Below are 27433 nucleotides of genomic sequence, written 5' to 3' on the forward strand. Positions count from 1 at the left end.
TGCCCGGACCCCATCGCTACCCCGGTTAGCAGCAGGCTGCGGGAGGTGTGAGGAGGGTAGGGAAGGTTGCCAGGGGGAACCCAGGCAAAGCCAAAACGAAGCTCCACCAAAAGCAAGGAGCAGAAATGAAAGTTTCGAAATAGCATCCAAACAACCGCAAAGGACCGGACCAAAGAGAGCTCTCCGCGTCGCATCAGCCCTCGATGGTGCATTCCAGGGGCTGCATCAGGGATGTGAACGTCCCCGGCCCGCTGCATGGAGAGGGGTAAAGACACAGAAAATCCTTGTTATTTATTTATTTATTGGAAGCAATGTATGGGTGACACCCAGCAGGCATCTGAGCCCTGAAAAAAAAAAAAAAACACAACACCTCTGGACCCAAACGAGAACAAGAAGAATGAGACAGCAGCCTTGACCCCTGCACTGAGAGGAAGGTGAGCAGAAAGAAAGAAAATACAGAAAAGCCATGCAAGCACCAAACCTGTAGATTACTGCAGCTCCTTTTTGATTCACTGAGGACAGATATTTTACTGACAGCCATGCAGCATAAAGGCATCATGCTGATTGTGTTCTTGGAATATTTTATTTCTGGCCATGGGGAAGCAGGTAAGCAAAATAAATCAATATTGCCATTCATGAAACAATTTATCCTAAGTTTAGCAAGGGGAAAGGGGATAGAAATCAGGTCTGTTTCTTAAAAAAAAAGTATGTCAACATCTTTATGTTAGATTGCATTTTTATAAGGAATCTGGGTTAGTCAATGTATACAAATGCTTCTTATTCCCTGCAATTCACAGCTTTATAGCTCAGCCTCCTCCCAAAGACTTATAATAGGATGTACAGTTTCATACGTCCTTAAAAGAAAAAAGTGTATTATTTTTGTGAACGAAAGAAAAGTAAGAGAGAAAGAAAGAGGTAGATGAATTGAGTTATGCTGGATATTTGTTTTGAGGGTGAAACACTGCCTTCCTAGGAAGGACAAGAGTGAAATGACAACATCCTTGGACAGCATCACTGTAGAAATTTGAATTATTCTGTTAACTTCATTTTGCATCATTAAAAGACAGAGACGCTGTTTAGGAATTACTATTTATCCAAGACAGTCCATTCATTCAGTGTATTCCCTGACTTAACAGTTAACATGCAGTGGACAAGATTAAATTAGCATTAGAGAGAAAATGTATTAGGACAGAAAGAAAAGTTGATCAGTTGTGTGTGTATATGTGGGTGTACAAATAAGCATATATAGGAATGATACAGCTGTAATGGTATTTACATGGGGTCCTAAAAATACCTGGATTATGATGGAGACAAATTCCTTAAGGGAAAGGAAGCAAAGCATTAGATTGTTTTCCTCTTGCTGTGGTTTAATACATCTCTAAGGTTAAAAGGGATGAATTATGTAGATCAGGTCAGAAAAACCAACATTGTATATCATACAACCATGCATTGATAAAACAACAATACATCCTTGGTTACTTTTCCTTTGAGATACTGGCTTGGGACCTCTCTTTCTGTACAGGGAAGTATACCAGTGGTTTAAATTTCACCTGCGTGCTCAGAGTATTAGGACAGGAACAACACTCTACATGCAGTGATTTGAAAGCGACCGAAGTGTCCAGCTACCCTGCAAGCTCCAGTAAAGTCAAAGGCAGATCAGGTGGCTTCAGCTCAGATTATTCCCCAGCTAGAACCTTTTTGATAACATAGATATCAGATTTCCATAATTGCAAGAGTTATTTTCTTAAAAACTGAAAACAGCTCATGAATTTACAATCCTGTCATATTATCCAGTGGCTCATTTGGGAGAAAGGCTGGCTATCACAACCTTACAGGGAACCAGTGGAGGGAGGACATGGTACCTTAGTCCTCTTAGTGTCTTAGGCATTCACTAGTTTCCCAGGCTAGGACTCTCCCTATAGGATACATACGCTGATAAATAGCACAGAAAGGTTACAGAGATGTCTTGTAAAGTTGCTGATACTGTTGCGGAAAGCAGCCTGTTATAAACTCACCTAAATTTGCTCTGCATCGAATTCACAAAGTGAAAAAGAATCTTCAAGGAAATGCAGCCCACAGCTGACTGCTTGGAAAGTGAATTTGAGGGGAGGGAGTGTGTTCTGGATGGAGCTAAACACACTTAGAATAATGGTGAAGGACATAGTCAATAACAGAAAAATAATTGAATAATGAAGGTGATGACGCTAAGGATTCAATGTCACTTTAAATAAATATACGTTGCTTGGTCAAAAGGTTGCACAAACCATCAGCCTGTAAAAGCACAAGGGTTACCTGTTCATATGTAATTCCTTTTTTTTTTTTTTTTTTAGAAGCAATATAAAAATCTTGAATTAACCTTGAATCTTTACAGGTCCTGTTGCAGGCAGGGTCAGTACTGCTCAGACTAATGTTAGTTCAGACAGTGTTTAGCCACTCTGTGTAAAATGATTTGGAAGTCTCAGCCTTTTCTTGAGCAGAGAGGTGTACAGGGAAGTTTTTGACATGCTTTATTAACCTACACAGTAAACTCCCTTTTCAGCCCTATAACTGGTCACTCCTGGTCAGAAGTGAAACAAATTGATTGGGCAGTTGTGTGGGGGTACATGAAGTACAATATTTGTGGGGAGTACAATATTTGTGGGGAGTACAATATTTGTGGGGAGTACAATATTTGCCTTCTGCCATCTCTGTGCAGAGAGGACAGTCTAGGTTGTCAAGATTGGCTCCTTAGATCTTTAAATATAATGCCAAGGGGGGGGAAAAACCTGTAGTGGTTAGGTTGGAGTAGTCACCTAGGTTTTATATTGCAAGATGTGACACTTGGGTGATCCTTCCCCTAGTCTTATGCAGGTGGAGGGCGTTATTCCCCTCAAATAAACTCTGCAGTGGTCTGAAAACTCCTGCATATTGGGACAGTTAATGGGACTGACAACAGCTTGGGCTCTTGCTTCAGCCCTGGCTGGCCCAGACCTCCCAGGGTAGCAGCACCCCGGGGAGCAGTGCCTGGGCCAGCTCTCCTCCCGATGGCAGCCCTCCAAAAGGGGGCGTGGTATGGTTAAAAATGGCCTTTTCCAGCACCAAGCTTAAAATCAATTGCAGGACCTGATTATCAGCAGGGTTTGGTTTCCTCTGGTCTGGGGTTATTCAGCCCATCTGCAAAGGAAGCTGTAGGTGTTGGAGCGCACCCTTGTTCCAGGAGGGATGCGGGCAGGCAGACTGCAACTGGCCACAAAGGAAGAGAGCCCAGACCTGGGATCTTACTCTTCTGTCCATGCCTCAGGTCATGGAGGCAGCTTGGTTTCGTAGCATATTCAGAACTTCACCTCTTGGGTATTTATGAAGGCTGGCTCATTAGCTCCAGTTATCAGGGCTATTTTAGTGCAGAAATACATCAGGCTACTCATAAATGGATGAAGACTTGTCAAACTTACTGCGTGTCGGCCTCATATAAACCAAAGGATTGTATAGCACTTCTGTTGTAACCAGCATTAAGGGGTAAAGTTCTAGGTCTGATTAATAAAAAACTTGAGCAACTCATGTCCCCAGGGTGGTTAGTTTTAAAAGAACATTTAAAAGTTTTTGGTTGTTAAGGAAAAAGTTAAACAGATCTAGAACAAGTGAAATCCAGGTTGAACATACACGCTGAAGCTGCTCCATCAAAAACATAGCAGAAGGTGCCCAAAGGTTTTAGTGTTTACATGTTGCTCAGAACTGTGAAATTTGCTCTCCTGTCTCACTGTAGGACACTTGAACACACAAAATCATAAATTTGCATATGGAAAAGAAATAAAAATTCCAATTCAAATCACTCAGAAAATATTAGGCATCTTTCCAGTCACATTAGCAGGCTTTGACTGAATTGCCATATGACCTTTCTTCTGTCGGGTGCCCAATGGAGGGTGAAAAAAAAAGAAAAAAAATTGAACCTGTTTTTAGTTAATGTCTACAATGTTCTGTTGCATTACAAGGCTCTGAAGTAAGAGATCTCTGTTTGAAATGGTGTCCCAGGAATATCAATAGTATGACTTCCCTTGAACTGTATGATTCCCTAATCATCAGATAACACCATTGTTATAACATGTGCCGGGCATGTGCCATTGACCTGCCACTTTGTGACACAGCTCTGAGGGACCAGAAAACAAACAAATAAATTAATCATACCGTTTATGGAGCCAAGCCATCCTCCATGGAGTAAAAGCTAATCAACTTCATAATAACATGCAGTGCCCATGCGCAATCAAACTGTTTAGTTCTTTATGAATTATTCAATGAGTCCTCCTGGCAGTTGGGGTAAGCTGTTTGTTCGCTTGGCTGCTGTTTCCCTTCTGCAGCGGTCCCCCCTTGCTGTCCAGATTCAACATTTCATGTTGTTTCCACAGAATCAGTGAGTGATGGATAGGCTGTGCTATCCTTGTGGCCAAGCAATGTTCTGCCAGTTGATTTCTTTAAATGCAAAGCTTTTAATCGACTGCAGATTTTGTTTTCCAATCTCTCTCCTTCTCTCAAACTCCCTTCTGCTAATTTGCACTTTGTTCTTCTCCCATTTTCCTAATGATACAGCAGTTCAGACAGGAACTATTTATTGATGTTGCTGCATTAGCAGGCAGAGCAGATAAACCTTCTTGTGACTGTTGTTCAGGAGGACAACCATGTTTTTCTTCCTTTTCCAGGTTCAGATAAAAACAGCTGAAAAACTCAATACAAGACTAATAGCCCATTTATGGAAAATATAAAAAGCAGCCATTCCCTTTAAAAAATATTTCCTTTTTTACTTTCTCACATTCTCGTCTGCAAAGCTTCCCCTATATAACTCCTTAAATTTAGAACTCCAGCATCCCATTTCCTCTATGAAAGCTTCAGTGGTGTGATCCATCAATAGAGATGGACTTTCTTTTAATTACATGGTATATTTATCCATAATCCAATAGCATTTGTGACATGGACCCATTCTTAACCAAAACTAAGTAACCTGACTCTTAGTCAGAGCTAATGCTTGTTCAAAGCTCAGTTGTAAGACCAGTTCCACTTAAATTCTCTGGAGGCAAAGATGACACCTTTCTGCAGCACTGAGCAAAATCAGTTAATATCCAATTTACTTTAAACAGAAATTGCTGTGCTTTCCGTATTTCCAGTAATTTTTACCAAACAGCTTGGACATGAACATGGACCTAAATGCCACTTCCAAAGACATTCTTGAGGCATGCAGTTGTAGCTCATTGTATTTTTGCTGACCTGCAAGGATAGATTTATCTTTATTTCAAGAATTCTGCATGACTTAGTGAAATTCACCCTCCAGAGCAGACAACAATTTGGAATTTCAGATGCTCTGCAAAAAGGAGGAAGCTCTAAACAACTTTTGTGGAAACCTGAGTCCTTTCTCAGAACAAAAAGACAAAGAAATTGCAAGGAACCTCCCAGTTAAAATCTCTGAAGCTCCTGGTGTTCCCCTGTAGCTGTATTAGGCTCAGGTGGAATAAGAAGTTCATAATCAGAAAGAAAATACATTGAAATGGTCACCAAGCAGTCAGGATGCTGTGAGGGCTTGATGGAGGATCTCCAGTAGTGCGAAGAATCACCTGCTTGGGAGCAAAGAACAGAACTGATAGAGCCAAACATCCCTATCTTCTCTCCTTTCCGCTCCAGCTGACTTCTCCTCTCTCATGAAAATTCACCTCTGTGCTGGCACAGGGAGTGGTGATGGGACTGAGGAGGGGCAGCTTTCACTCCTTCGATCTGAGGACTATTAGGTGCACATGTAATTCAGGCACTGCTGCCCTCTAAGGTCTGCCAGTCTCCTAGGACTTCACTGGGATAGTAAAAAAGAATCTCGACCAGCCCATTCCAGCCACTGGTGGAAGACAGCCTCCACCAGGAGGAAACCTACTGTGTCCCCAGACACCCCCTCTTTCCTTGAGGCTGCTGCTTACAATGTCTGTAATGCAAACACACATTAAGTCCAAGTTCCTTTGAAGGTGGCTTCCACCTGTTTCTTAGAATAGTCAAGAGCATTTTTGGATTGTTTGCTTCCTTGCTATGTGAAGTCTAAGACTACCTTATGCTCTACGTAAGCTAAAATGGCGCATGCCATTGGTCAATGGGATTCAGTGGACATGCAGCAACTTTGTTTTGTGTCCTGATCCTGGGAAGCAAAATGCATGAGGTGTTTTCCAAAACAATGTCTATCTCTGACCTTTCTTTCTGGCCTGTGCAGAAATGTCACTAAGGAACTAAGGACAGAAGCAACTCAGAGGCAAAACTGTGCATGCTGGACACATTTTTTCACCTTAAACATTCCTTTTGGAAAGAAGGACATCAGTTTCGTCCAACTACATTTACAATTTGAGTATTTTTATAAGACTGAATTAGAGAGTTTTCTTTGACCTAACTTGATTTTAAAACTAATTTTGCCTGAGGAAAGGCTGAATATAAACCGAGTAGAGATTTTAAAATTTGACCTAGAATGTTGAACAAACAGCTGACCTTTGAACTGCTCCTAGATTACCCAGGGTTTACGGTCATCCTATGTTTCATTGGAAGGGTCATTTCCTGTAGGACTTACATCCAGTCATCTGACTTGTGACCTCTTGGATTAGATTTATGACCTTGCAAGGTCAGTCTTTAACTCCTTCTAGACTGTTAAGTTGCAAAGAGAACACTGTATGTCATTAGAAAAGCAGTTTTCTCCAGTACGGTAATAAGGTTTTGGAATGACCTTTAATTCCAGTGTCACAAGACACTACTGATTTCCAAACAATATTGAGACTTCGTAGTTATCCCTACCTTTTCTTAATTCAGAAATAAGTAGATGTATACATTGAAGATACCAAAAATTTGCCAGTATTTGCAAACTTGGCAAACAGAATATAGTCACCTACCTCCATGTCAAGGTATTTAAACAAAAGAGAGACTTAATTTTCAGCTCTGCTAAGTGTTAACAACTCCAGCTGATCTCAATAGGAGCAGTAGAAACTCAACACCCCTCAAAATTATGCCAGTAATGCATAACTATAGAAATAGATGCTTTCTTTTTGTGTTTGTATGTGTAATTAGTGTCTGTAATTTGTTGGGCAGGAATCATCTCTTTTCTTAATGTATCTACAGTGTATAGTACAGTTTGACTTTGCTTTCTGATAACAATGAAAATAAATGCATTGAATAGATTCAGTCCTCAGATACAGAGCTTTACTAGAGTGAAAGTAAGAAAACACAGGATTTCTGTGGTTAAACATAAAATTCAATAGACCGACACAACTGCATTTTCAACAGAAATCAAAGTTAAGCGCCATAAGCATGAGTTTTCTAAAGACCTCAGTTTCTGAGTTAGGCACCAAAAAACAAGGACTAGATTTATTGAGAAACTCCCTCCAAACTTCGTGTGAAAAGATGAAGTAGCTCTCCTTAGAAGGAGTCTTCTTGTATGTCAATCCCCAGATGAGGACTCCAAACATTTGCATGGTCACCTGTGTTACAGCCTGAGAACTATTTGAGAAATCCTACTCAGTTGTGTTTCTTTTGCCTGTCTTTCAGATCCCATGAGGCTACGAGCCTTCCGCTGTAATGGCCGTTCTTGCAACCCTCCAGTGGGAAACCTTGCAACAGGGAGGACACCAGTCACTCTCACCACGTGTGGCCAGAACAGTACAGAGCTGTACTGCTTCTACCCAGACCAGAATCTCCTCCATCAGGTCTCCTATGGCTGTGGGCAGCCTCGCTGCACCAAATGCAATGCCAACCAGCCTGATAACTCCCATCTCCCTTCTGACATGACAGATGATTTCTTTGCAAACCCCATCTCCTGGTGGCAGTCTGCCCAAGGGGTACACAGGGAAGAAATCAGACTGGACTTTGAAACAGAATTCTACCTGACACATGTCATTGCTGTGTTCAAGTCACCTCGCCCAGCTGCGATGGTGTTGGAAAGATCCCAGGACTATGGGCAGACTTGGAGGCCCTACAAGTATTTCTCTGTCAACTGCACAGCGACTTTTGGGCTCCAGGATGATCTCACTGAGGAGGGCTCCATGTGCACTTCCAGGTATTCAGATGCAGTGCCCTGCACCAGAGGAGAGGTAAGCAATAGCTGAGGTTTGGACTAAGTTTAATGTCAAACAGCTGAAGACTAGCTGAAAATTGGAGAGTATGTGCTCAAAGAGATACTGTGCATATTAATTAAGAAAGGTAGCCCATCCCCAAAGGCTTTGTGTTAAGAAAATAAAGGGGAAGAAGAAGAGAAATTATATATCAATAAAAATGAATGGAAATGCTTTAACAAATTTCTTTTATGAGAGTTGCACAGGATAGGATTAACGTTGCCTAATTTTACATTGCAGATGCTAATAACTGAACTAGAATTCCAACAAAGTAGACATAGGGAAATACACATTTGTAGAGTCTGATTTATCCAAACTTTTCCTACTTTGGGATGACATGAACTGCATGGTTTCTTTTTCTTCTCCATATAAAAAAAGTCCTAGATGGTTGGGTGACTTCTAAATACATCCTTCCCCTAAGTTTAATGTAACTTTTCTTGCTGGGGGTGACTGCTCTGATTGTATCAAGCCATAGGCTCCAGAAATGAAACCGTTTAGAAACAGGGAGTGGAAGTGAGCAGCCAGGTTTCACTATTCAACAGTGGGAAAAGGCCCTCCCTTGGTATGAATATTCTGATGTGCTATTAAACATATGCAGAAGGCTTTCTTTCAAGATAAATGTACAATTGCTCTGATAAATTCCTCTGATAAGAACATTAACAACTGCTTAGTAATCAGATACTTAGTTTAGTTATAATCCTTTTCATTCATCAATCTTGAAACAGTTTAGATGGGAAAGATGGTAAATATCATTGGTATCATTTTATAGAGGAGACATAAAGGCACAAAGGGAGACTATAAGACATTCCTATAGTCACAACAGAGGCTGGAGTCCTTTCACTTCCTTCAAGAAGTCACAATCCTCTTGTTTTTCCTGTCTGGAAGTGATCATGCAGGTTTGGCAGTAATGCTTTGCTGCAAATTAAGCTCAGGTGTGAGGTGAATGGTCCAGATAGGCTTCAAAAAACACAGTGGTTTCAGCAGTGCACTTCAAAATGCACTTGAGAAGAAAGAAACTAGTGTACTATACCTGAGACAGAGAAACAGCAGTGAGGAGACACTGAGTTCATCTTTGCGCAACAGGCTGGGAAACATCTCTGCATATTAGAAATCTGGAGCAGATCATCTGACTACTAAACTGTCTCATTCCTGGAGTAGTAATTCTGCTGGTCAGTTATCATGATACATTTAAGTCAAATACATCCAAATGTCTTCTGTAGAGAGATTACAACTTGCCACGTCAATACAGAATCTAGGCAACTAATATGATTTTCCACTCTTGTGTGCCTTCCAATCAAAAATCTGGAAGTACTTTGCAAGATCCATTTAATGATCTTCAGCACACATGTAAGGGTCCTGTTGCCATTTCACAGATGGGGAAAGAGCAGCACAGAAAGGTGAAGTGTTTCATGGTAAAACAGGACAATTCTGACTGAGTAAGGAACAGAATACAGGGTCTGAGGCAAATGCCTTGGCCTTAAATGCAAAACAACTCTTCCTTCTCTAGCACAGTATCCCCTGTTGCCCTGCACTGTGTTGGCTTTTGTGCTTACTTAACCTTGGGGAATATCATTAAGACCATGTGTTGCTGCTACAACAAATCTGAGAAGTGGATGGCAGGAAATCAAATAATAAAACATTCATCCAACACAAGCCTTTGTGATTACAAGTGTCAAAATGATTCTGTCAACTTGGGCAGCAACTACATTGAAAAGAATATGTGTATGCTTAATCAATCTACGCTGTGGTAGTAGATGTTAGAAAACAATAGTAATTGTAAGAACAGTCATATATAGTCATGCAAGGTCATACCCTTGCAGATCCCAAATACTTTCATGAACTGTTACATGAATTGAATACATACAGAGGTCACTTCCTCCACGGGACGGAGAACTGAAGCTTTAAAGCAGCGCACAGGAATCTGTATGGCAACTTAACAGAGAACAAGACAAATACTGTTTCACAGCACATTAACCCAAAAGGATTCTGAAGTTCTGGACAGACTTTATAGAGACCTCTTAATCAATCCATGAAATGCCACTATGGCAAGGGTGCAAAAGCATCAGGCTTTTCAGGTCAGCAATATGACACAGCAGATTCTTTTGTCAGTGAAAATAAAGGAAGGCAGAGTGTAGTTATTTAAAGTGATACCTGATCAGATTTGCCTGAGTGACACTGCTACTCTTACAAGTCTCACAGCAGCTTTGCCCATGCATCTCAGAACTGCAATTTTAAACCTTATTTTAAACATGTCACAAATGTCACCAGGGCATCCCCTCAAGCACTGACTCACAACTGACTTGAAGGAAGCTGACTGAATCCTCACCACTACTTTCTGCAGCGTTCTCTGCTTTTTCACCTCCACTCCGACCTATCCAATTACTGATTCTGGCTAAGCCTTGGATTGCTGAGGAGCTCAAATCACAAGCTGACAACATTTCTGAAATGATCAAAACCGTTCCAACTTAAATGCTAATTACTGCTCTGAGATAAATGCCAGTTTTCTCTGCTGAGGGGGTTGAAGTAATTTCCACTGCATGACACTCAGGTTTTTCTTGGGTGTTGTCCTATTCACTTGGAGAAGAGACACAAATTCCTTTTTAACAGGGCACAAAAGGGATCAAAAAAAGAGATGGCTTACTAGAACACTTAGGTTTAAAACCCATGTGGGACACATCATGAAACAAGATTTCAGGTCAACTGGCTTGAAACTGGCTTCCAGAACTGAGAATGTAGGTGTGAAAGGAGAAGGTGGTAGAGCTGCAGTAACTTACATGCGTCTATAAACTGAGATGCATCTCCCCGAGTCAGCACACTCTGATGGTCCTCCAAGACCACTGAAAGAAACTTTTCCTGGGAGCATGATGGGAAACTTGGCAGAAGAGAAACTTTTAGGAGACTAGAATGGAAGCAAAAGACATTTGGGTGAGTGATGTGACAATGTCACAACAGAACATAATGTATCACTTAAGTTAAGGTGTATCCCTTGTCTCTTGTAGATTGTCCCTTATCTTTCACCTCTGACAGGGTCACGCATCTCCATTCCATCTCAGATAAGGTACAGCTGAGACAGAAGGTGTCATGCACTGGGGAACAAGTCCTGTAGAAATGCAAGGAGATGACTTCCTAATGTCTCTTTTGCAGTTCTCTTTTACTCCAGCATTTACTAAATCCCTTACTCCTGTTCAGATACAGAGTACTTCTGCAGCTAGAATCTATCTATCTGAGATCCTGGCAATAAACTTGCTTTATTGATGATTTCTGGTCTAGGAGGCAGAGCAATTTATTCACTGCCAATTGCCAACATAATCATTTACTTCAAATGAAGCACCACAAAATCAACACCTAACTTTCTATGCTTATAAACACTTCTTAGTGAAAATCCTCCACTAGCATGTCTTAAGTCCTGACTGGCCTGTTAAGTACCCTATGTTTTGCCTGTTGACTTCTATCACTATAAGGAATTATATATTAAATGGGAAACAAGTGCTTCTAATCTTTATCCTATTCTTAAGCGAGAACATTCTTAACTATTCTTAAGTGAGAATAGTTACTGCTATGCTCATCAGCTTCAGTACGCAAATCTCCAACATAACATCATGAACTAAAACATCATGAACCCACCTTTTTAAGGTCTGTTCATCTACCGTAAGTGCATCTACAGGCAATGCTTGCACAGAGTCTTATGCATCAACTGAGACCTTTTCTACCTACTTGTCCATCCATTTGTTTTTCTAATTTAAAACCACTGTACTATATAGTCATGGAGCCTAAAAGCCTAACTCTGGCCCAAATAAAAGGAGAAATTACCACAATGTTGCATCAGATATTAGTGTGACTTACAGTTGAAACATCATATGGGGGAAACAGGGACCAAAATGTTTCAACCTGCATCCTGACAGCACATGCAGTCAAGGATCTGAGAGATTAAGAGCACATTTTTAATAAACTGGAATATCGGGAAATGAAAACAAATGTTCTCCTCCATCGAAGATGATGTTTGCATGAAAGGAAGACATTAGCATGCAAAGCGGGGTAGAACACTGACCTGCTTATAACCACCAGACCCAAAAGGAGATCCTTCCCCTATTCGGTCTAGCTAGTGGAAGGGAGTTTTGAATCAAAGGCTGGTTCATTTATGTGAGTGTCTGTGTGACAGATGACACCAATGAAGTGTGATATAATAAACCCATTACTGGAATTCACTGGGGGCTGGAAGAATTGTGTATGCCTGAATTAAGTAACTGGTTTCTATGGCAACATGATAAGTGTGCCTTGCGCAGAAGACCTGTTCATTCTCCGTTTTGTATCCTGTGGTGACCTCTTTAGGGACAGAAGTCCCCAGCAGTGCTTTTTGTCAAAGATGAGTGAACGCGCTTTGTAGCTAAAAGACTTTTAATCACTCTTCTAAATACACTCTGTGAATGCCAGATCAAGACATGTTGTGATGGGATGCAGTTCTGCCTGCTCCAAAAGCCACCAGGTTGTTCAGACAGAAGCCACAGTCAACCCTATGGAAGGCCTTTTCCTCTGCACTGACACTGAAGACCTCTGCTGCCTTTCTCCATCTACAGGGACTCCCTGAGCAACAGTTATGGCAGAGGGGACCACTTGCACACAGACACCAAACCAGGCCAGGGACAGGGCTCTGTGTGGAATGTATGTTATTCTGTTCCAAGGACCTACATTTTTTACTGTCTTTTTTCAGGCTTTTCTTTCACTGTATTCATGCCAAACCTTTTGATAAACAAAGGAGAATCCCCCGCACACACACACATACCTCATTAAGTGGCAACATCAATAATTCAGGAGGTCACCACTGAGGCTTCAGTGGCTTCTTAAAGGTCTGATCTCATATGGCAGTGGGGTCACTGAAAAGAAACATGCTCAGCACATCACAAGGTTGAATTCCTAGTAGCTAAGATGCAAGGGCAGGGTCTTGCACTGCAGTGAATTGTCCAACAGTCATCAGGACTGGCCTCTCAAAGTTGCATGATGCTCGGGTTATTCCAACTTCCAGCCGGAAAGGATTCCAGGGGGGATTATTCACTACTGAAGGTAAGCACCCGAATGTTATGACTAGGGCCATCTGTTCAGCATTTAGTTTAACTTGAACTGTGGAGGAGATAGAATGCAGAGGCAAGTTGAGAGGAAGCAGTTAACACCAGCAGTGTAAACAAGCAGATAGCACTGCCAGGCCCTGCTTCCCTGGAGGAAGACTTAAGGGGCTCAAGGATTTGTCTCTGAAGGGAATTTGAACTGACGAGACCAGTCCGGCATTCCCACCCCTGGCAAGTGAACTTCAGGATGGCACCAAGTGTCCTACTCTGACCTGGTTTGTAATGAGCCATTTCAGAGACATTGGGAACCTCGCAAACCAGCCAGAAAGACACAATAGGGTTTTTTTGAGCATTGTTTCTGCATTTCCTGAACATACAAGGCAGCAATATCAAATGAATTTTTCTTCTCACTCTGTTTCATAAAAACTTAGTGGAGATGCAGCCATGACTTTTTTTTCAAGTCTGAACTGTGAAAAAATTCTTGTCTAAAATGCGATGAATCTTGGAGATTCATTGTTGTAATTTTCAACCTTCAGGCAAAAGAACACTTAACTGTTTGCTCTACAGCTGTCCACACATCACTGTCATGGTGAGACTACACACTTAGCTAAGTCTGTTCATGTGTAAGATTTCAGCCAAGACCTAGAGATATAAGTGGCTCCACTTACAAGAAATGGATGCTCTCCCATGAGAATACAGCTTGGTTGACATGGGTTGTTTTAACTTTCCCTGACAATTCAGCAGACAGAGTGAAATGAGTCTCCTTGTTCTCATTCCAGTTCCCAGTCAGGCTGTCTGCATCACAGAACTCCTCGTGCCGCCCTTTGGCATTTCAGAGCAAGTATCATTCCTCATAATGAAAAAGGACACTGCACTTTGTGGGAGCATGGGAATGTTCTCACATCCCCACGTAAGGTGGTGCTATGTAGAATGGAAGGAATTTTGCCCATTCCCTGTATACAGACCGTAAGCTGAAGGTTTTTGTGCCCAATAGTCTAGATTTTGTACGCCAGCTACAATACCTGGCTTGATAGAAGATACTGCTTCTCCCTACAAACCTTGCCTTTCTACACAGATGTAGAGATTTACATCTGTGGATAACCTGAACCTACAGAATACATTTTGTTTGAGGAAGAGAAAAAGTCTGCATGGCTCTTCAGATTTGTCTGCCTCTAAGTTCAGTTGTGCAGTCTTTCCCCATCATCATATCGGCAGCAGTGCCTAAATATTAATATTAATGCCACACTGACCGGATTACTGGAATAACCTCAAAGCAAATGCAAATTGAAGGGACATTGACCCTTTCTATTTTGGAAAACACAGAATGAATTCAAGATGCCACTGTCTTGGTAGTTTACTCAGTAGCTGAGTTTACCCAGATCAGAGAAATTTAAAAAATAAAATGCACAATTATTTCTTTAACAAACTATCATATTCTATACTGGCTTCTAAGTTTTATTCTCTGGAAGGACAGAAAAGCAGTGGGTCTTAACTAAAAAACTCTGTTCCATGAATCGTTAGAATGGCTCTTCTAATAGCTAAGAGAATAGCGAGACTTTCTTTGTGTTCCAAACAGTATTTCAAAACAGGAAAAAGACTACTTCTTAGTAAAGACTACTGTACCACAAGATGGAAGAATTAATTTTAGTCAAGGGGCTCCATCAAATAAATCAGAGGATATTTGCCACTGAGTAGGAAAAATTCTGAGACAATCGTTTATTATTCCTTTAAGAACAAAATCAAACCACATGAAAATCTCTTAATGAAGAGGATTTAGGACTGATGAGAGTTTTTATTGCAGCTTCCTTCTGATGGGCCTAGTATAAGCACACAGACATTTCTGATCTCATTAATGTGATTGTGTGCAACAAGATCAACATAGCTTAAGGATGATTTGTAATATCAAATTCTTGCTCTGTACAAGGATCTTCTTTTGTAGAAGGGCATGCATTGGCACTGCCCTCCGTTTATGACTCATATTCCTTGACCTTAGGCTATGAGCTTGCAAGGGGGAACCTTTGTTGTGTCCACATCTTTTCTGACTAATACTGGCTGGAAGATCAGGTTAAGAAAACAGAATTATCTGCATCAAGAATGGAGAAGCAAAACATATGGCAAGAAATCAAAAATCTGAGACACTGTCTCCAGAATGAAGATGATCTCTTGATCGGTGATAAAACATCACCCCCTGTGAAGCTGTGCCAACTTGTGTACAGCAAAACCAATCCTCTAACAGTGGGTATTTTTTTTAGCTTTGCACACTTACAGCATTCTCCAAACTTCCTTGCTCTTAGAAAGGTCAGGAGAGGACAGGGTACTGACCATCGTTTTGAGGCGCAGCTGATTGACTTTTGAAAATGAGAATGACAAATATGCGCTTGATAGCAGATATGCAGATAAGCATGAATGTCCTACTCAGCATTCAGCTCCAGTGTCAGCTCCTGATTATAAGGGAAACTCAGGATCTAGGATGTATTTCCACAAAGGGTTGAGACTATAGAGATGCCGAATACCCTCAACTAACACCCAATTCAATGGAAGCGGAAAGGTTTCTAGGGTGTCCCTTAGCAGACTTAATCACCATCAGATTTTCTTCTGCAGCTGTGCATATGCTAGTTTTATGAAAGCTGCACTCTGATGTTTACAGAAACGACTGGGAGATTTCAGAGCAGTCTGTTACAGCAAAAAAGAGAACAGAGCTTCCACAGAGCTTGATACCAGATAGAGATTTAATTAGATGAGAAATAGCTTTACAGTGAACATCATGGGAAACTCTTTTCAGAGCTTGCATCTTAATTATAAGAACACACTTCTTTTTCATTACACTCTCTTCATGTCTTTTACATTAATATAATGGAAAACTGCAAATTTGCATGGTATATCTGGGAAATGAAAAATGAATCGTATTTCTGCCTTTCTGCAAAAGGCAGAAGTCAGACATCTATCTGTATAGAAGGAATCTGCTTCATAGGCTTTAGAAACGCAAACCTTGTGAAATAAAAAAGGAGCAAATAACACAGTGAAAAGATGGAGTGTCTCTTCCCACAGCTCATGACTCTAGGAGTTCACTAATACTTTGATCCATTTCTAATCTCATCTTTAAAACATTTATGCAGAAATGGTTGAGACGGCCAAACTCTTATCTTTTACTGATTATTATTAAAATTGCATGTATTGAACATCCATCTCTAGGGATTCTCAGAGAATTTTACAGATATAATTATTAATCTTCCTCCCATTCCATGAAGTACTTGAATACCTGTATCCTATTTTTTAAAAAAGTAAGCAGGACATACAACAGACTTCTCCTATTGCTATTGAATTCACTGGCAATCCAGAACAGCATAAGGCTTAAGTTAATTGCTGAACGTTATACTGAACAATTGCGCTGGGGCTTTGAACAAATAGTCGCCTTCCCAACTCTGTATTTTAGTCACAGTGACATCTCTTCCTTTTTTACAGAAATAAAATTCTTCCCTGTACCGTATAAAATTATCAACCCATATATACAACCACCACCAATCTGTCTCCTAATTTAGGATTCATTTTTTCTTAGGGAACCATAAACCCAAATACATTCATTTAAAATATAATCATGTATTTTTAGTACAGAAAAAAGTTTAGTGGTTTGGTTTTGGGTTTTTTTTAGGTAAATTATGCATTTATGGAAAAATAATTCAGGGCATGTAAGGTGAGAGATCAGATCTGTTTTATAAATTCATCCCACTTTACAATTATTTGAATCAATACACATAGTAGACTAATAAGTATAACTTATGGATTGTAACATATTGCTCTTGACAGTAGGGCAACACATATGTTAAGGAAGATCTAATGACTGGCACTTTAATGTGAGAAGAAACATCCAATCAAATATTAAAAATGAGCCAAGAGATGGTGATTACATTATACTCTTCCTTGTGCTCAAGGGTTTTAACCACCAATATTTCAAGGAGAATGTGTCCTCCAGAAGGGAAGAGAGAGGAAAATTCCATTTTCCAGTTTTATGCATATATGAAATAATACTGCTAAACTGATTTAAGTACAAAATAGAACTGTGCTGACTGTGCAGAATGCAGCTCACCTAAACCTACTGATATTGGCAAAACATATCTGCTTTGACTCTGCTGATATACAAATATCTTTATTTAAGTAAGTCCTCAATATCTTTGATTTTTACAAAGTTAAGGAAGGCTAATTTCTTAGTGGTTGTTGAATCCAAGAAGAACATATAAATGCCACTCCCAAAAGACTTCAATAGTGTTATGTCACCCAAATCAGATCTTTAACACTTAACAAGTCTTGCCTTGGGAGAGATAAGGACAAACAAACCCAGTCTCACCACTGAGCTTATGCCAGACAGAAGTGTGTCATGAATTAATCATACAAGCAAACTCTTGTACCTCAACTAGAATGCAATACTGTTTTTTCTTAAAAGGATGCCACAATACCTATGGGACACCCAAGCTATTAACATCTCTACTCACAAATAATGTTCAGAGTTCTAAGGGGATATGGAAAATGCCAAAGCAACTCCCTTCAAGAGATGCAAGGCCAGAAATGAAAGTATTTGCAAAACAATAAACCCACAGGGAACCCAACCTTTTTCCAAGCTGTGAAGCAAAGAAACAAAAAACAATACAGCTTCGTGAAAGCAAATGGCCCTAGGCTGAGAGAAGAGCACCCAACAGTTGTTCTTTTGCCTAAAGAACTCAGTGCTATCTGGATGCCAATTAAGACATGGGGAGGATGGATAATTGACTGGAGGTCCCAAAACATGAATCCATCTCTTTAAATTTATACTGTATACAAAACAGTTTTCTAGTAGTGCAACACAATACACAAGAGTTCCTTCACAGTTAACGTAGCACAATGCAAGACTATTGTCATCAAGCAGAAGTATAATGCCAGAGACATAGAGTAAAAAGAAACACTTTGGCCATTATCTAGTCATTTCTTTCAGAGAGGCCCAGTAAAAACTCTTGTTCTTCACCTCATTCACCCTTCCTCTCTGTCTCCTGTGAGGAGATCCATAGCTGTTCACAACTGGAATCTCTGGGGCACAGAGACATTAAGCTTCTTGCCCAGCCTTGTATAAGGAGGTCACTGGCAGGACCAGTGCAGATCTTGCAGAAGCTAATGACCTATTGATTACCTTTTTTCAGATGTCTTGTCCTGGAGCAAAGTACCTCTAGCATTTATGTTCCCAAGCCAGCGATCTGATGGTATCCTCTGGAGAGCTATCCTGAAAGGAGATAGATAACATTTTTACTAAGCATATATATTAGAGAAGCCATCAACAAGAAAGCTAAAAGTGTGAGAATAGAGCTTATAAAAACCAGTACTGAACAGACTGCTTTACCCTTGGTTCCTCAGTTTTATGTCAGTTTAAAGCAGTTTCACAGGGACTTTTAACCATTAATATCCCAGTAGTTAGTTTTTAACCCTGCCTTGAGATCTCTGAGCTTAGCAGGCTCTGCAGAACAATTCTATCCAGTTCAATGCCTTGGTCTTAGACGAATTGTCCGTGTGGGAGGAAGATGTGTGTGTCTGTACATGACCAGGTGCTCAGGACTCTGAGAAACCACTCCACCTCTGCGTGGTCCACAGGGGACTGGGAAGAAGGAGAGAGGGTTCATAAAACTGGTTTCCACTAAAAAGATCAGACCATCCTGGATTAGGGGAACTGGACAGAGGAGATTTGGTCTTTGTCCTGTGAATCCATCAATAAGGGGAATGCTGGGCACCTGGACAAAACAGAATGGGCCATTTGCTTATGGGTCCATTGACCGGGGGAATGTAGACATTGGGGTGGAAAGGCCTGGGCTATTTTGTCATGGCTTCATTGGTCAGGGGAATGCAGGCACCTGCATTGCACAGCCTGGGCAATCTGCCCATAGCTCTATCAAACAAGGAAATACGGGCACCTCTGATCTCACCAAACAGGGTTGTTTGCAGCTTTGTAAGTAGCTGACAGTATAAGAGCAGGGAATTAAAAGAAAAAAATAACAGAGCCAACCAAACAGAAAATGCTGTGGACAGGTAGGAAATGTACCACTGCCTTTGCTGTGGTACTGACAGGTATAGCTCTGTGCGAAGCCTGGCAGCTGATTCTGTTAGTTTAAGGGGGTTTATCTCCCTGTGTGTCATCAACATGCAACAGAATTACCTTCCAGGCATGTACCACAAGCTCTTTTCTGGCTCCTGCAAGCAAAAAGGAGCAAAAGTATTTTACATGCTGCAAGTATTTAAATTGGTTGGTTCACTAGAAAGAAAGAAAAAGAAAAACACAGAGAGAGAGAGAAAGAGGGAATCCCTATGGAAACAAAGCTTTCACTCTGCTAATGGAGTTAGTCAGACAGACACTGTCACCACTTATAAAGCAGGGCCAAAGAACCCCGAGGGCAAGTCCCTCTGCTATGATGGAAGAACTCAACCAGAGGAGAAAATAGCTCTCAAATTGGAGTTAGCATATCCATAGAGGACATCTAAGCCTGGGAACAAATGCAACCAGCTCTCTAGTTCACTGGCATGGACTGTGGTGCAGCCCTCCGTTGTCAACCTCTCCCCAAAAGCAACAGAAACAAACAGACCCTGAGAGATACAGAAGGGTAGAGCGGTGCATGAGCTAAAATACAACATGTCCATTTAGCCACTGTTCAACACCAATTAGAACTGTGATACTCAAAACCAAACTGTTGCTGCTCTAGAGAACTATCAAACAGCATAAAAGCTGTGACAAAAGAGTAACTACCCGCAGACAGCCAGTAGGCACAAAGTGCCTTTGGTCCTGCGAGCTCACTGGAGTTTTACCTACTTCTCTTCTCCTAATGAATAAACTGGCTGGCTTTGTTTGAAGACAGGGTTCTCTCAATGCTTACTCACCCTAAGCCAAGCTGTGTTTTCTAGTACATAGTTTAAGTGACCAAGCCAAAAGTCTGATCACAGTTTCCACTTCTTTCACAGATCCCCTTAGTGCCTTAGTTTACCTGACTCTAGAACTCATGCTAAAGCCATGTTCCTAAAATGCTTTGAGAAATTTGGATGGCATTAATACTGCATTTATGCCAATAAACCTTGGATTTCTCTGAGTGACACTGTTGACACTTGGCTCAGAAACACAAGGAAGTAACCAGCGCTTGACAAGTTACCACATATTGGCTGAACTGCAAGAAATGACTGGGCGCAGTAACCCCAGGGAGAGATGTTTAAACTAAGGCATTTCCTATCTCACATCTGAGACAGGATGAAAGCAGGTACACAGCCACTTGCTGTGGCTTGGCCAGGTGGTGGTAACTCAGGTGTGATGTTCTGAGATCAGTCACAGCCCCACAACTGCTTATGCAGAGTCTTCTAAATAGGAGCTATTACTTTTTCCTGAACATCACCTTGGGATGTTTGCTGTGTATGCAAAGTCCTATATCTATTCTTGGATGTGTATCTTCTGTCTTCCAGGTGATTTATCGTGCCTTAAGTCCGGCTAACAAGATCGAAGACCCCTATAGTCCTGAGGCTCAAGATCTCCTGAAACTCACCAACCTCCGCCTCCTTTTGTTAAAAAGACAGGAATGTCCATGCCATGGTTCGGGATTGGTAGAGAAACCTCAGAGATTTGCCCACTATGCTATTTATGACCTGATCATCCGGGGAAGCTGCTTTTGCAATGGGCATGCAGAGGAATGCGAGCTTGCCAACAGGACAGGAGTCATGGAGAACGTGGTGAGTTCTAGACATTCACTAACTTACTAGACCTGTTACCTGCTAGTGCTTTCTCAGCCTAATTGTACATCTTGTGCATGATCCTGTCCAAGCCTCCCTAAGCTTATCCAAAAAAGGGCAACACTGTCAGTCCACATTAGTGAAACCTAAACCACTCTGGGAAAAGATTTCCTATAACCCTTGCTGCAGTTCCATGTGTATTAGTTGCATTGCTAGAGATGGGTCCTTCTAAAAATTCTGAACCTCAAAATACCTATAAATTGTGAAGGGGTTTTGTAATTGGAACGGAGATCCAACCCCAAATATAGTGAATGAAATCTCCTACCTATATGCCTGTGCAGAACTGAACTAATCTCTTTGATGCAAAGACTGCCCTGACCAGAATTTCAGCATCAGATCTCGAATCTCAGATTTTCTGAATTTGTGAGACTTAGGGTTTCAGCCTTTACTTTTAGGTTTTCAGTCTTCTGTGTTTTTGTTACTTTCACTACATAGACAGCAGTGTTCAGGATGTGAAAATAATTCTCACTCCCACCCTCTTTTACCCGTTCAGCTTAAAATAAGTTAGAATAGGTTTTTTTAAAAGCCAAACCTTGTAGGAAGATTATTCTATAGTACTACAACTAACCCCTCCCTGTTCAGTCTTTTATCTGCGTTTGACCCTGGATGTGCAGAAGATGTGAGTTGTGTTTGTATGCATACTCAGAAATTGCGATTCAGGGGGAATGACTGCTGTCTCCTTTTTGATTTAGCTGCAAGTATTATATAGAAGAACTGTAATAACTGTCACAGGGAAATGATGCTAACCAAATATCCAGGTACATCTAAACACATACATCACAGACAGAATTCGAGCCACTTTAAACTAGTCAATGGCTCCACTGGTTCCAGAAGGCTCTCTGTCTCTGTAACGGGTTTTGAAAACCAAAATAACCCTTAGAACTTTAGTCCCTGGTGCATTCTGACATAATAGACTCAAGAAATATATCCTCAGCTATTTTCTGTCCCTTTAGATATATGGTACACTTGACATTTTGGTTTTTTTTTTCTTCTGGAATGTGTATTCATTGTCTTCCTTTCAACTTTTCTAGGTTCAGAGGTAGGTGTTGTAAGATAACTAGGACTCTATGAGTTTCACAATATTTGCAAAATCATTTCTGAATCAGTTTCATCTGTGGTATAAATCTAAGATTCAGCTACAGTGTTCTAGCACTAGGTGACATTATCAGGTTCAGTTAACTATAAATATAGACTCACTTAATACATAACTGTGTGGAGAAAAGCTGTTTAAAGAGTGCATCGTCCCTATTGCAAACTGTTAAATATAAACATAGTGAAACCAAATAGATGAATAACATGCTAAATGAATACAGCTGGTAGGAGAATAAACTCTCTGCCCATCAGAAAAGGAAAAGACAATATTGTGTATATTATTGCCATAACCATTGTAAACTATGACTGGATTTTTTTTCCCACTAGTCACAAGGGAATAGAATCTTTTTGTGCCATCGATGACTTCATGGGGCAGAAGGTGAAACAGCTTTGATGAAATGCACTTCATGAGTGACTCATGTCCCAGGAGACAAGAGGGTGGATGCATCACATCATTCACACAGGCCCAGATATTAGCAAGTCTTTGCTTAAGCAGAGATTCAAATGCAGCCATGAGAAAAGTGAGAAAAGCCTTCCAGAAATTTAACTATCTCTAGAATCCTAGATGAGGGCCGGAAAAGGCAGTAAGTGAGCTGGTCTGAGTCCTCGCATGAAGGTATGATCAAGCATATCTAAGCCATTCACTTGTTGAACTAGTTTTTGAACATCTCTGACGAAGGAGATTCAATAGCAACCCTCAGTAGTTGCTCCCATTTTGACATTTTGAACGCTCTTCTTTAGTGCCTGCCTAAATAATCTCTGCTGCAAATTAAGGTGATTCCTTCTTGTCCCCTCTCCCCCAGTGATCATGGAGGGCAGTTGATCCTCATTCCGCAGATATGATTGGAAGGTTCTTACCATATCCCTCCTTAGTTTTTGGGTTTTTGTGCTAACCAGAGAAGTGTGAAACCTTAGGTGGTCAAAAAATTCTACTCCCAGGTCATACAAGCCTGGAGTAAAGATGATCATGCTATTTTGCTCCTCTTTTCTGTGCTTTAGTCATTACACCCTAGCTCTTTCTCAAATACGCAATGAAAATCCACTCCTAAAAGAGCCAGGTTCCTGGTCCTGTTATGTTTTTTCTAATACTTACCAATGATGATATTGTAGTGGTGGAGGGAGAGTTCACATAGGTACAGATCTCAGGATTTGGTTTACATAGCTAGCATGAGGTAGTTTATATAAAGTGTATAACTTTGCATCTTACAATATGGTAATCTCCTTGCCTACATGCAGAAGGAAAAGGCCTTTGTGGTTGAGTGGTGAACACCAATGATACATTTCATATCAGCCAAAGCACATTGCAACAAAAATCTTTGTCATCCTGCAATTTCTTGGCAGAGACAGGGAAGGCGCTCTACTTTCAGTCACATGGTGACTGAAATAGGACAGGGAAAAGAGATGTTAGAAACAAACACTGCATGTCCAGAAATAATGTGATTCATTCCACTGGCTGCATCTAATATTTAATGAACACATGGGCAGAGCAAGTCTCAAGACACACACTTTTTAATGTGGCTAGCATGGGTGATATCACAGCATGAAGGCAGAGCAGCTTCATGTTTCCTGGGCTGCTGTCAAGTAATTAAATAAAATGCTGGAAAAATACAGACCTCCACAGAAAGGCTTAAGTAATAGGAGTTTCAGTCTCTTAAGAGTTCAGAGTCTTCCTACAATGTATTTATTTTCTGTAGTTAACAAAAACAAAAGCAAGTCCATGCAGAAAACAACTGTAATTGTTTGCCATGGGATAGGCCCAAAAACTGAGATCATTCTGCACTTAGGTCTTGGAAGAGACATAATTGTGCTAACTTGTAAGTCTGCTCTTCTTACTCTTGAAAGAAATCTGTTCCATTTGTAATAATTCTAACACTGCTAGACCAATACTATATGGAGGCTAAATAATGGAGAAAACTAAAGCCAATTTCTTGACACTTTTGAACCAACATTTTTCAACACTATTTTGGAGGGACTAGATGATCTATGACTACTAGATAATCTGTCAATGATCAATTTATCTGTGGATCTGTCAGTTCAGTCATGACAACCCATTCAGCTTCTGGCTTCTCTACTGAGGCTGCCACCAGGAAATGCAGCTCTGTGGGAAGCAATGTCACAGACACCACAGTGTCATAGAAACAAATGGATACAAGAAAACTGCAAATTGTAAAACCTACCTCCAAAGGGTACATCGTTCCTCATAGCTTGAAATCCTAGCTAGTTTCATGCATATTCTCTCTAGTCATAAGTCATTTGTGAAAATACTGACTACAGCAAGGTTCAAAGTAGTCTTCAATATGATCCAGTGGAAATGTCCTTTGACTTCTTATTTTGGCAGCAAACCAGTAATAATTACTCTTTCAATGTGGCTTTTTTTTTGAACAAGCCACGCACCCACCTGAACACAATTTATCTAGATCACACTTCCCTTATTAACTACTGAGAATATCATGTCAGACAGGAGAAAAACTTGAGGAATGAAGATGGGAGCTGTAAACAATAGGCAAGAAACTTCTGGACAAACATATCTTGAATTTGGGGTTTGTTGCTATTGACAGTGATGTTTTCTTGTTTTCTATTTCCTTTCCTCAGACCAAAAAAAAAGAGACACAGAGAGGTCATAACCAACTTAAATAGCTTCTTAGGATAGCTAAGGACAAAATTCTCCTTTCTGAATTTCATGGCCTGTATTATTCAGACTCTTACGAGTAGCTCCTTTGTCAGTGAGAGAAATTATTGAGATTGCATTTTGCCACAGAAACTACAGAGAAGCATTTTCTTTTAAATGGAGGGCATTAATATGCCATTATAAGGGAAACAACTGCCAGGACCTGGCCACCTGAATACATCTAGTCTTCTACCATTGGATGCAATGGAATGTAATCCTGTCCCAGGTATTGCTGTTGCAGGATGTACAAAGTTATGTGTTGCTCCACAGTAAATTGTTTCTTTATTAAGCTCCAACAAAGTTAGTAAGAGCTGTCAGGTTTACGATCTGCTTTGATGACACATTTTAGCTGAGTCCAGGGGTGCTTCCAGAACAAAGTTTACAAAGCAGAAAGCGCACGTGGGCAGAACACAGAATCTAGACCAAAGTCCTTTCTGTTTGCCAAACATTTCACAATTCTCTTTCTAGTCCATGAGAAGTAAGTATGGACAGAGGAAAGTGAATGTGGATTAAAATGTTTTTGTATAAAGCATTAGGGGTTTTTTCTTGTTAATTATTGGTACCTACCCTGCCAGGAAATTCTTACAAGTTGCCTCGGATGTTTCTTTTGCTTCTTTATCCTGTTTACAGAGACAAACTAGACTCCCTGTGGGTCTGATCCTCCACAATGAAGCAAATGGAAAGTTTTCCACTTACTTCAAAGGGAGCAGGATCTGGTCCTAAGTAAGATTCCTTGTTTGGCATAATGGAGGTTACATAAGGTAAAACTTGTTTTTCTACAGCAATTTTCTAGGTGACTTGCCTGTTGTATCCCTTGCAAATATTACCTCCTCTTCAAATATCTTGTGCAGTTCTACTGATAATCCCCAGCTAAGTTTTCACATTATTTGATCCAAGCTGTGCTAGTCTGTATGATGTCCAGCACTCAGAGATGCAGGAGGTGCTCTCTGTTGTAGTTGGCAACTCAAACAGTAGGTTTTGTTTAAGAAAAAGTTATCCTGTGTACATCAACTAAGTAAGTAGCATCAGGAATGTTTAAAAAAAAAAAAGATTACAAGAGCTTCTAGATCATGTCAGAATAAATTCTAGAAACAGATCCCTGTGGTGATTTTTTTCCAAAAATTAAAACTGAATATGGACTTCAAGCTCTGCCCATAATGATCTGAAAACAGAGATCATCGTATAAATTACAGAGCAAAAAGTAGTCATGAATTACATGAACTACATGAAAAGAAAGTGGTGCTGCTGACACCTTTGCTACCCACACTGGACCAAAGCATTTCACAGGAATCCTTGTGGGAACGTGCAGGTGGATGAGAAAGTTTCAGATATTTGTGTTCAGAGATGACAAAGAAGCTGACAGGGGAGCATCATGGAAAGGTTCTCTTTAATTTTAGTGGATAGTTTTAGTGAGTTCCTAGTTTCCTAGGGCAAGATGTGCTTCAAAACTGTGACTCTAAATGACAATTAATTTCTCAAAAAACTACTTAGATAAAAGTTGGAAAAGGATATTCAGATTTGTCTTGTAGGTCACATCCAGAAGATCTTATTTTATCACATTCTCACAAAAGTCACCAGAAACCTTAACGGAAGAGTACCTAAATAAATCTAAAAAAGAGCTTTCCTATACATCCCATGCTTCTTTTGCTGTTTCAGAGTGACTGTGAGGAAGACTGGCACATTAAAGTAATGCCTCCATTACTGTTGGTTCTTGGCCACCCCAAAAATCAACACCCCTGTCCTTCTGAGTTGTTAAAAATTTGAATCCAAGCAAAGATATGGTACATATTTCCCCTTTATTTTAGACATATTGTATCCTCCAAATTCAAGCACACCCCTGGGTTGGTGTCTGGGGTGTCTCCTTTCAAAAAATGTATTCATTCTGGTTAGGTTTCTTACAGTTTAGATTCAGATGCTACATCAGGTATTGCACAAAACCTGCAGTAGTAGTCCTGATGAAAAGATCTTTAAGGTTTCAGAGTCCTGTTCAGTACAGATTTAGGCTCTGTAATCTGGGTTCCTCTCCACAGTTTTTGTGAACATTTCTGGTTTTGCTGGCTCTTTGACACTAGACTCAAACTTTAAAAAGATTGTCCTCCCCTCCCAACAGAATCAGCACTACAGCCATTTCAGCTGGAATAGCAGGGACACACGTAAGCAGTAGTTCACCCAGTTCTGAATTGACATTCAGGTAAGCTTCAGGTAATGTTAGGTCTAAAATGGTTCCAGGGACCATTCCTAGGTGGTTTAGTAGAAGGTTCTGCCCACCTCCTGCCTTTCCGCTTAGCACTGCCCACTGAAGTGCAGGCAAGAGCAGGAGAACTTTCGTGTTGCTGTGCAGCCTTATCCACCTGCACTGGCCAACACGCTCCCTTTTAGAGGGGACATACACTGCTTTCTGTTGAGCTCTGAAATTAAATTAGTCTGTGAGTGCTATTTCATCTTCTGAAAGACGGCTAATTTGGCTACTTTGGTGTACCCTGACAATATACCATGCCATACTGCATCTTCAATTTGCTTGTTGCGCATAGGGTGTGTGGGCTGTGCTTCTACCCTCTTCTGATTATAATCAGTGTGTTTAACTTGATAACTATGCAGGTTCTCCATGAGCTCTACTGAGAACCTGTGTTTTGCAGCCAGAGCATCTGGCATTCATACCATCAACATGATGTTTTGAGTATCTATGGTTTAGAGAATAACCACAATTTTGACAGTATGATCCATATAGTGGTTCAGTCAGCAGG

General features: G+C 40.6%; 1 protein-coding gene across 1 annotated transcript in view; it reads left to right on the plus strand.

Moving 5' to 3' along the window:
• The window catches only part of LOC103921885 (netrin-4-like), a 54898-nt gene continuing 27465 nt past the window's right edge, over positions 1–27433 (plus strand). The window contains exons 1-3 of the mRNA XM_009329929.1: positions 1–606; positions 7528–8069; positions 20606–20869. Of these exons, the coding sequence (XP_009328204.1) occupies positions 540–606; positions 7528–8069; positions 20606–20869 (873 nt within the window). The 5' untranslated portion in view covers positions 1–539. The remainder of the gene's footprint in view (positions 607–7527; positions 8070–20605; positions 20870–27433) is intronic.

Source organism: Pygoscelis adeliae, unplaced genomic scaffold, assembly GCF_000699105.1.
Source record: "Pygoscelis adeliae isolate BGI_AS28 unplaced genomic scaffold, ASM69910v1 Scaffold208, whole genome shotgun sequence".
Taxonomy (NCBI): domain Eukaryota; kingdom Metazoa; phylum Chordata; class Aves; order Sphenisciformes; family Spheniscidae; genus Pygoscelis; species Pygoscelis adeliae.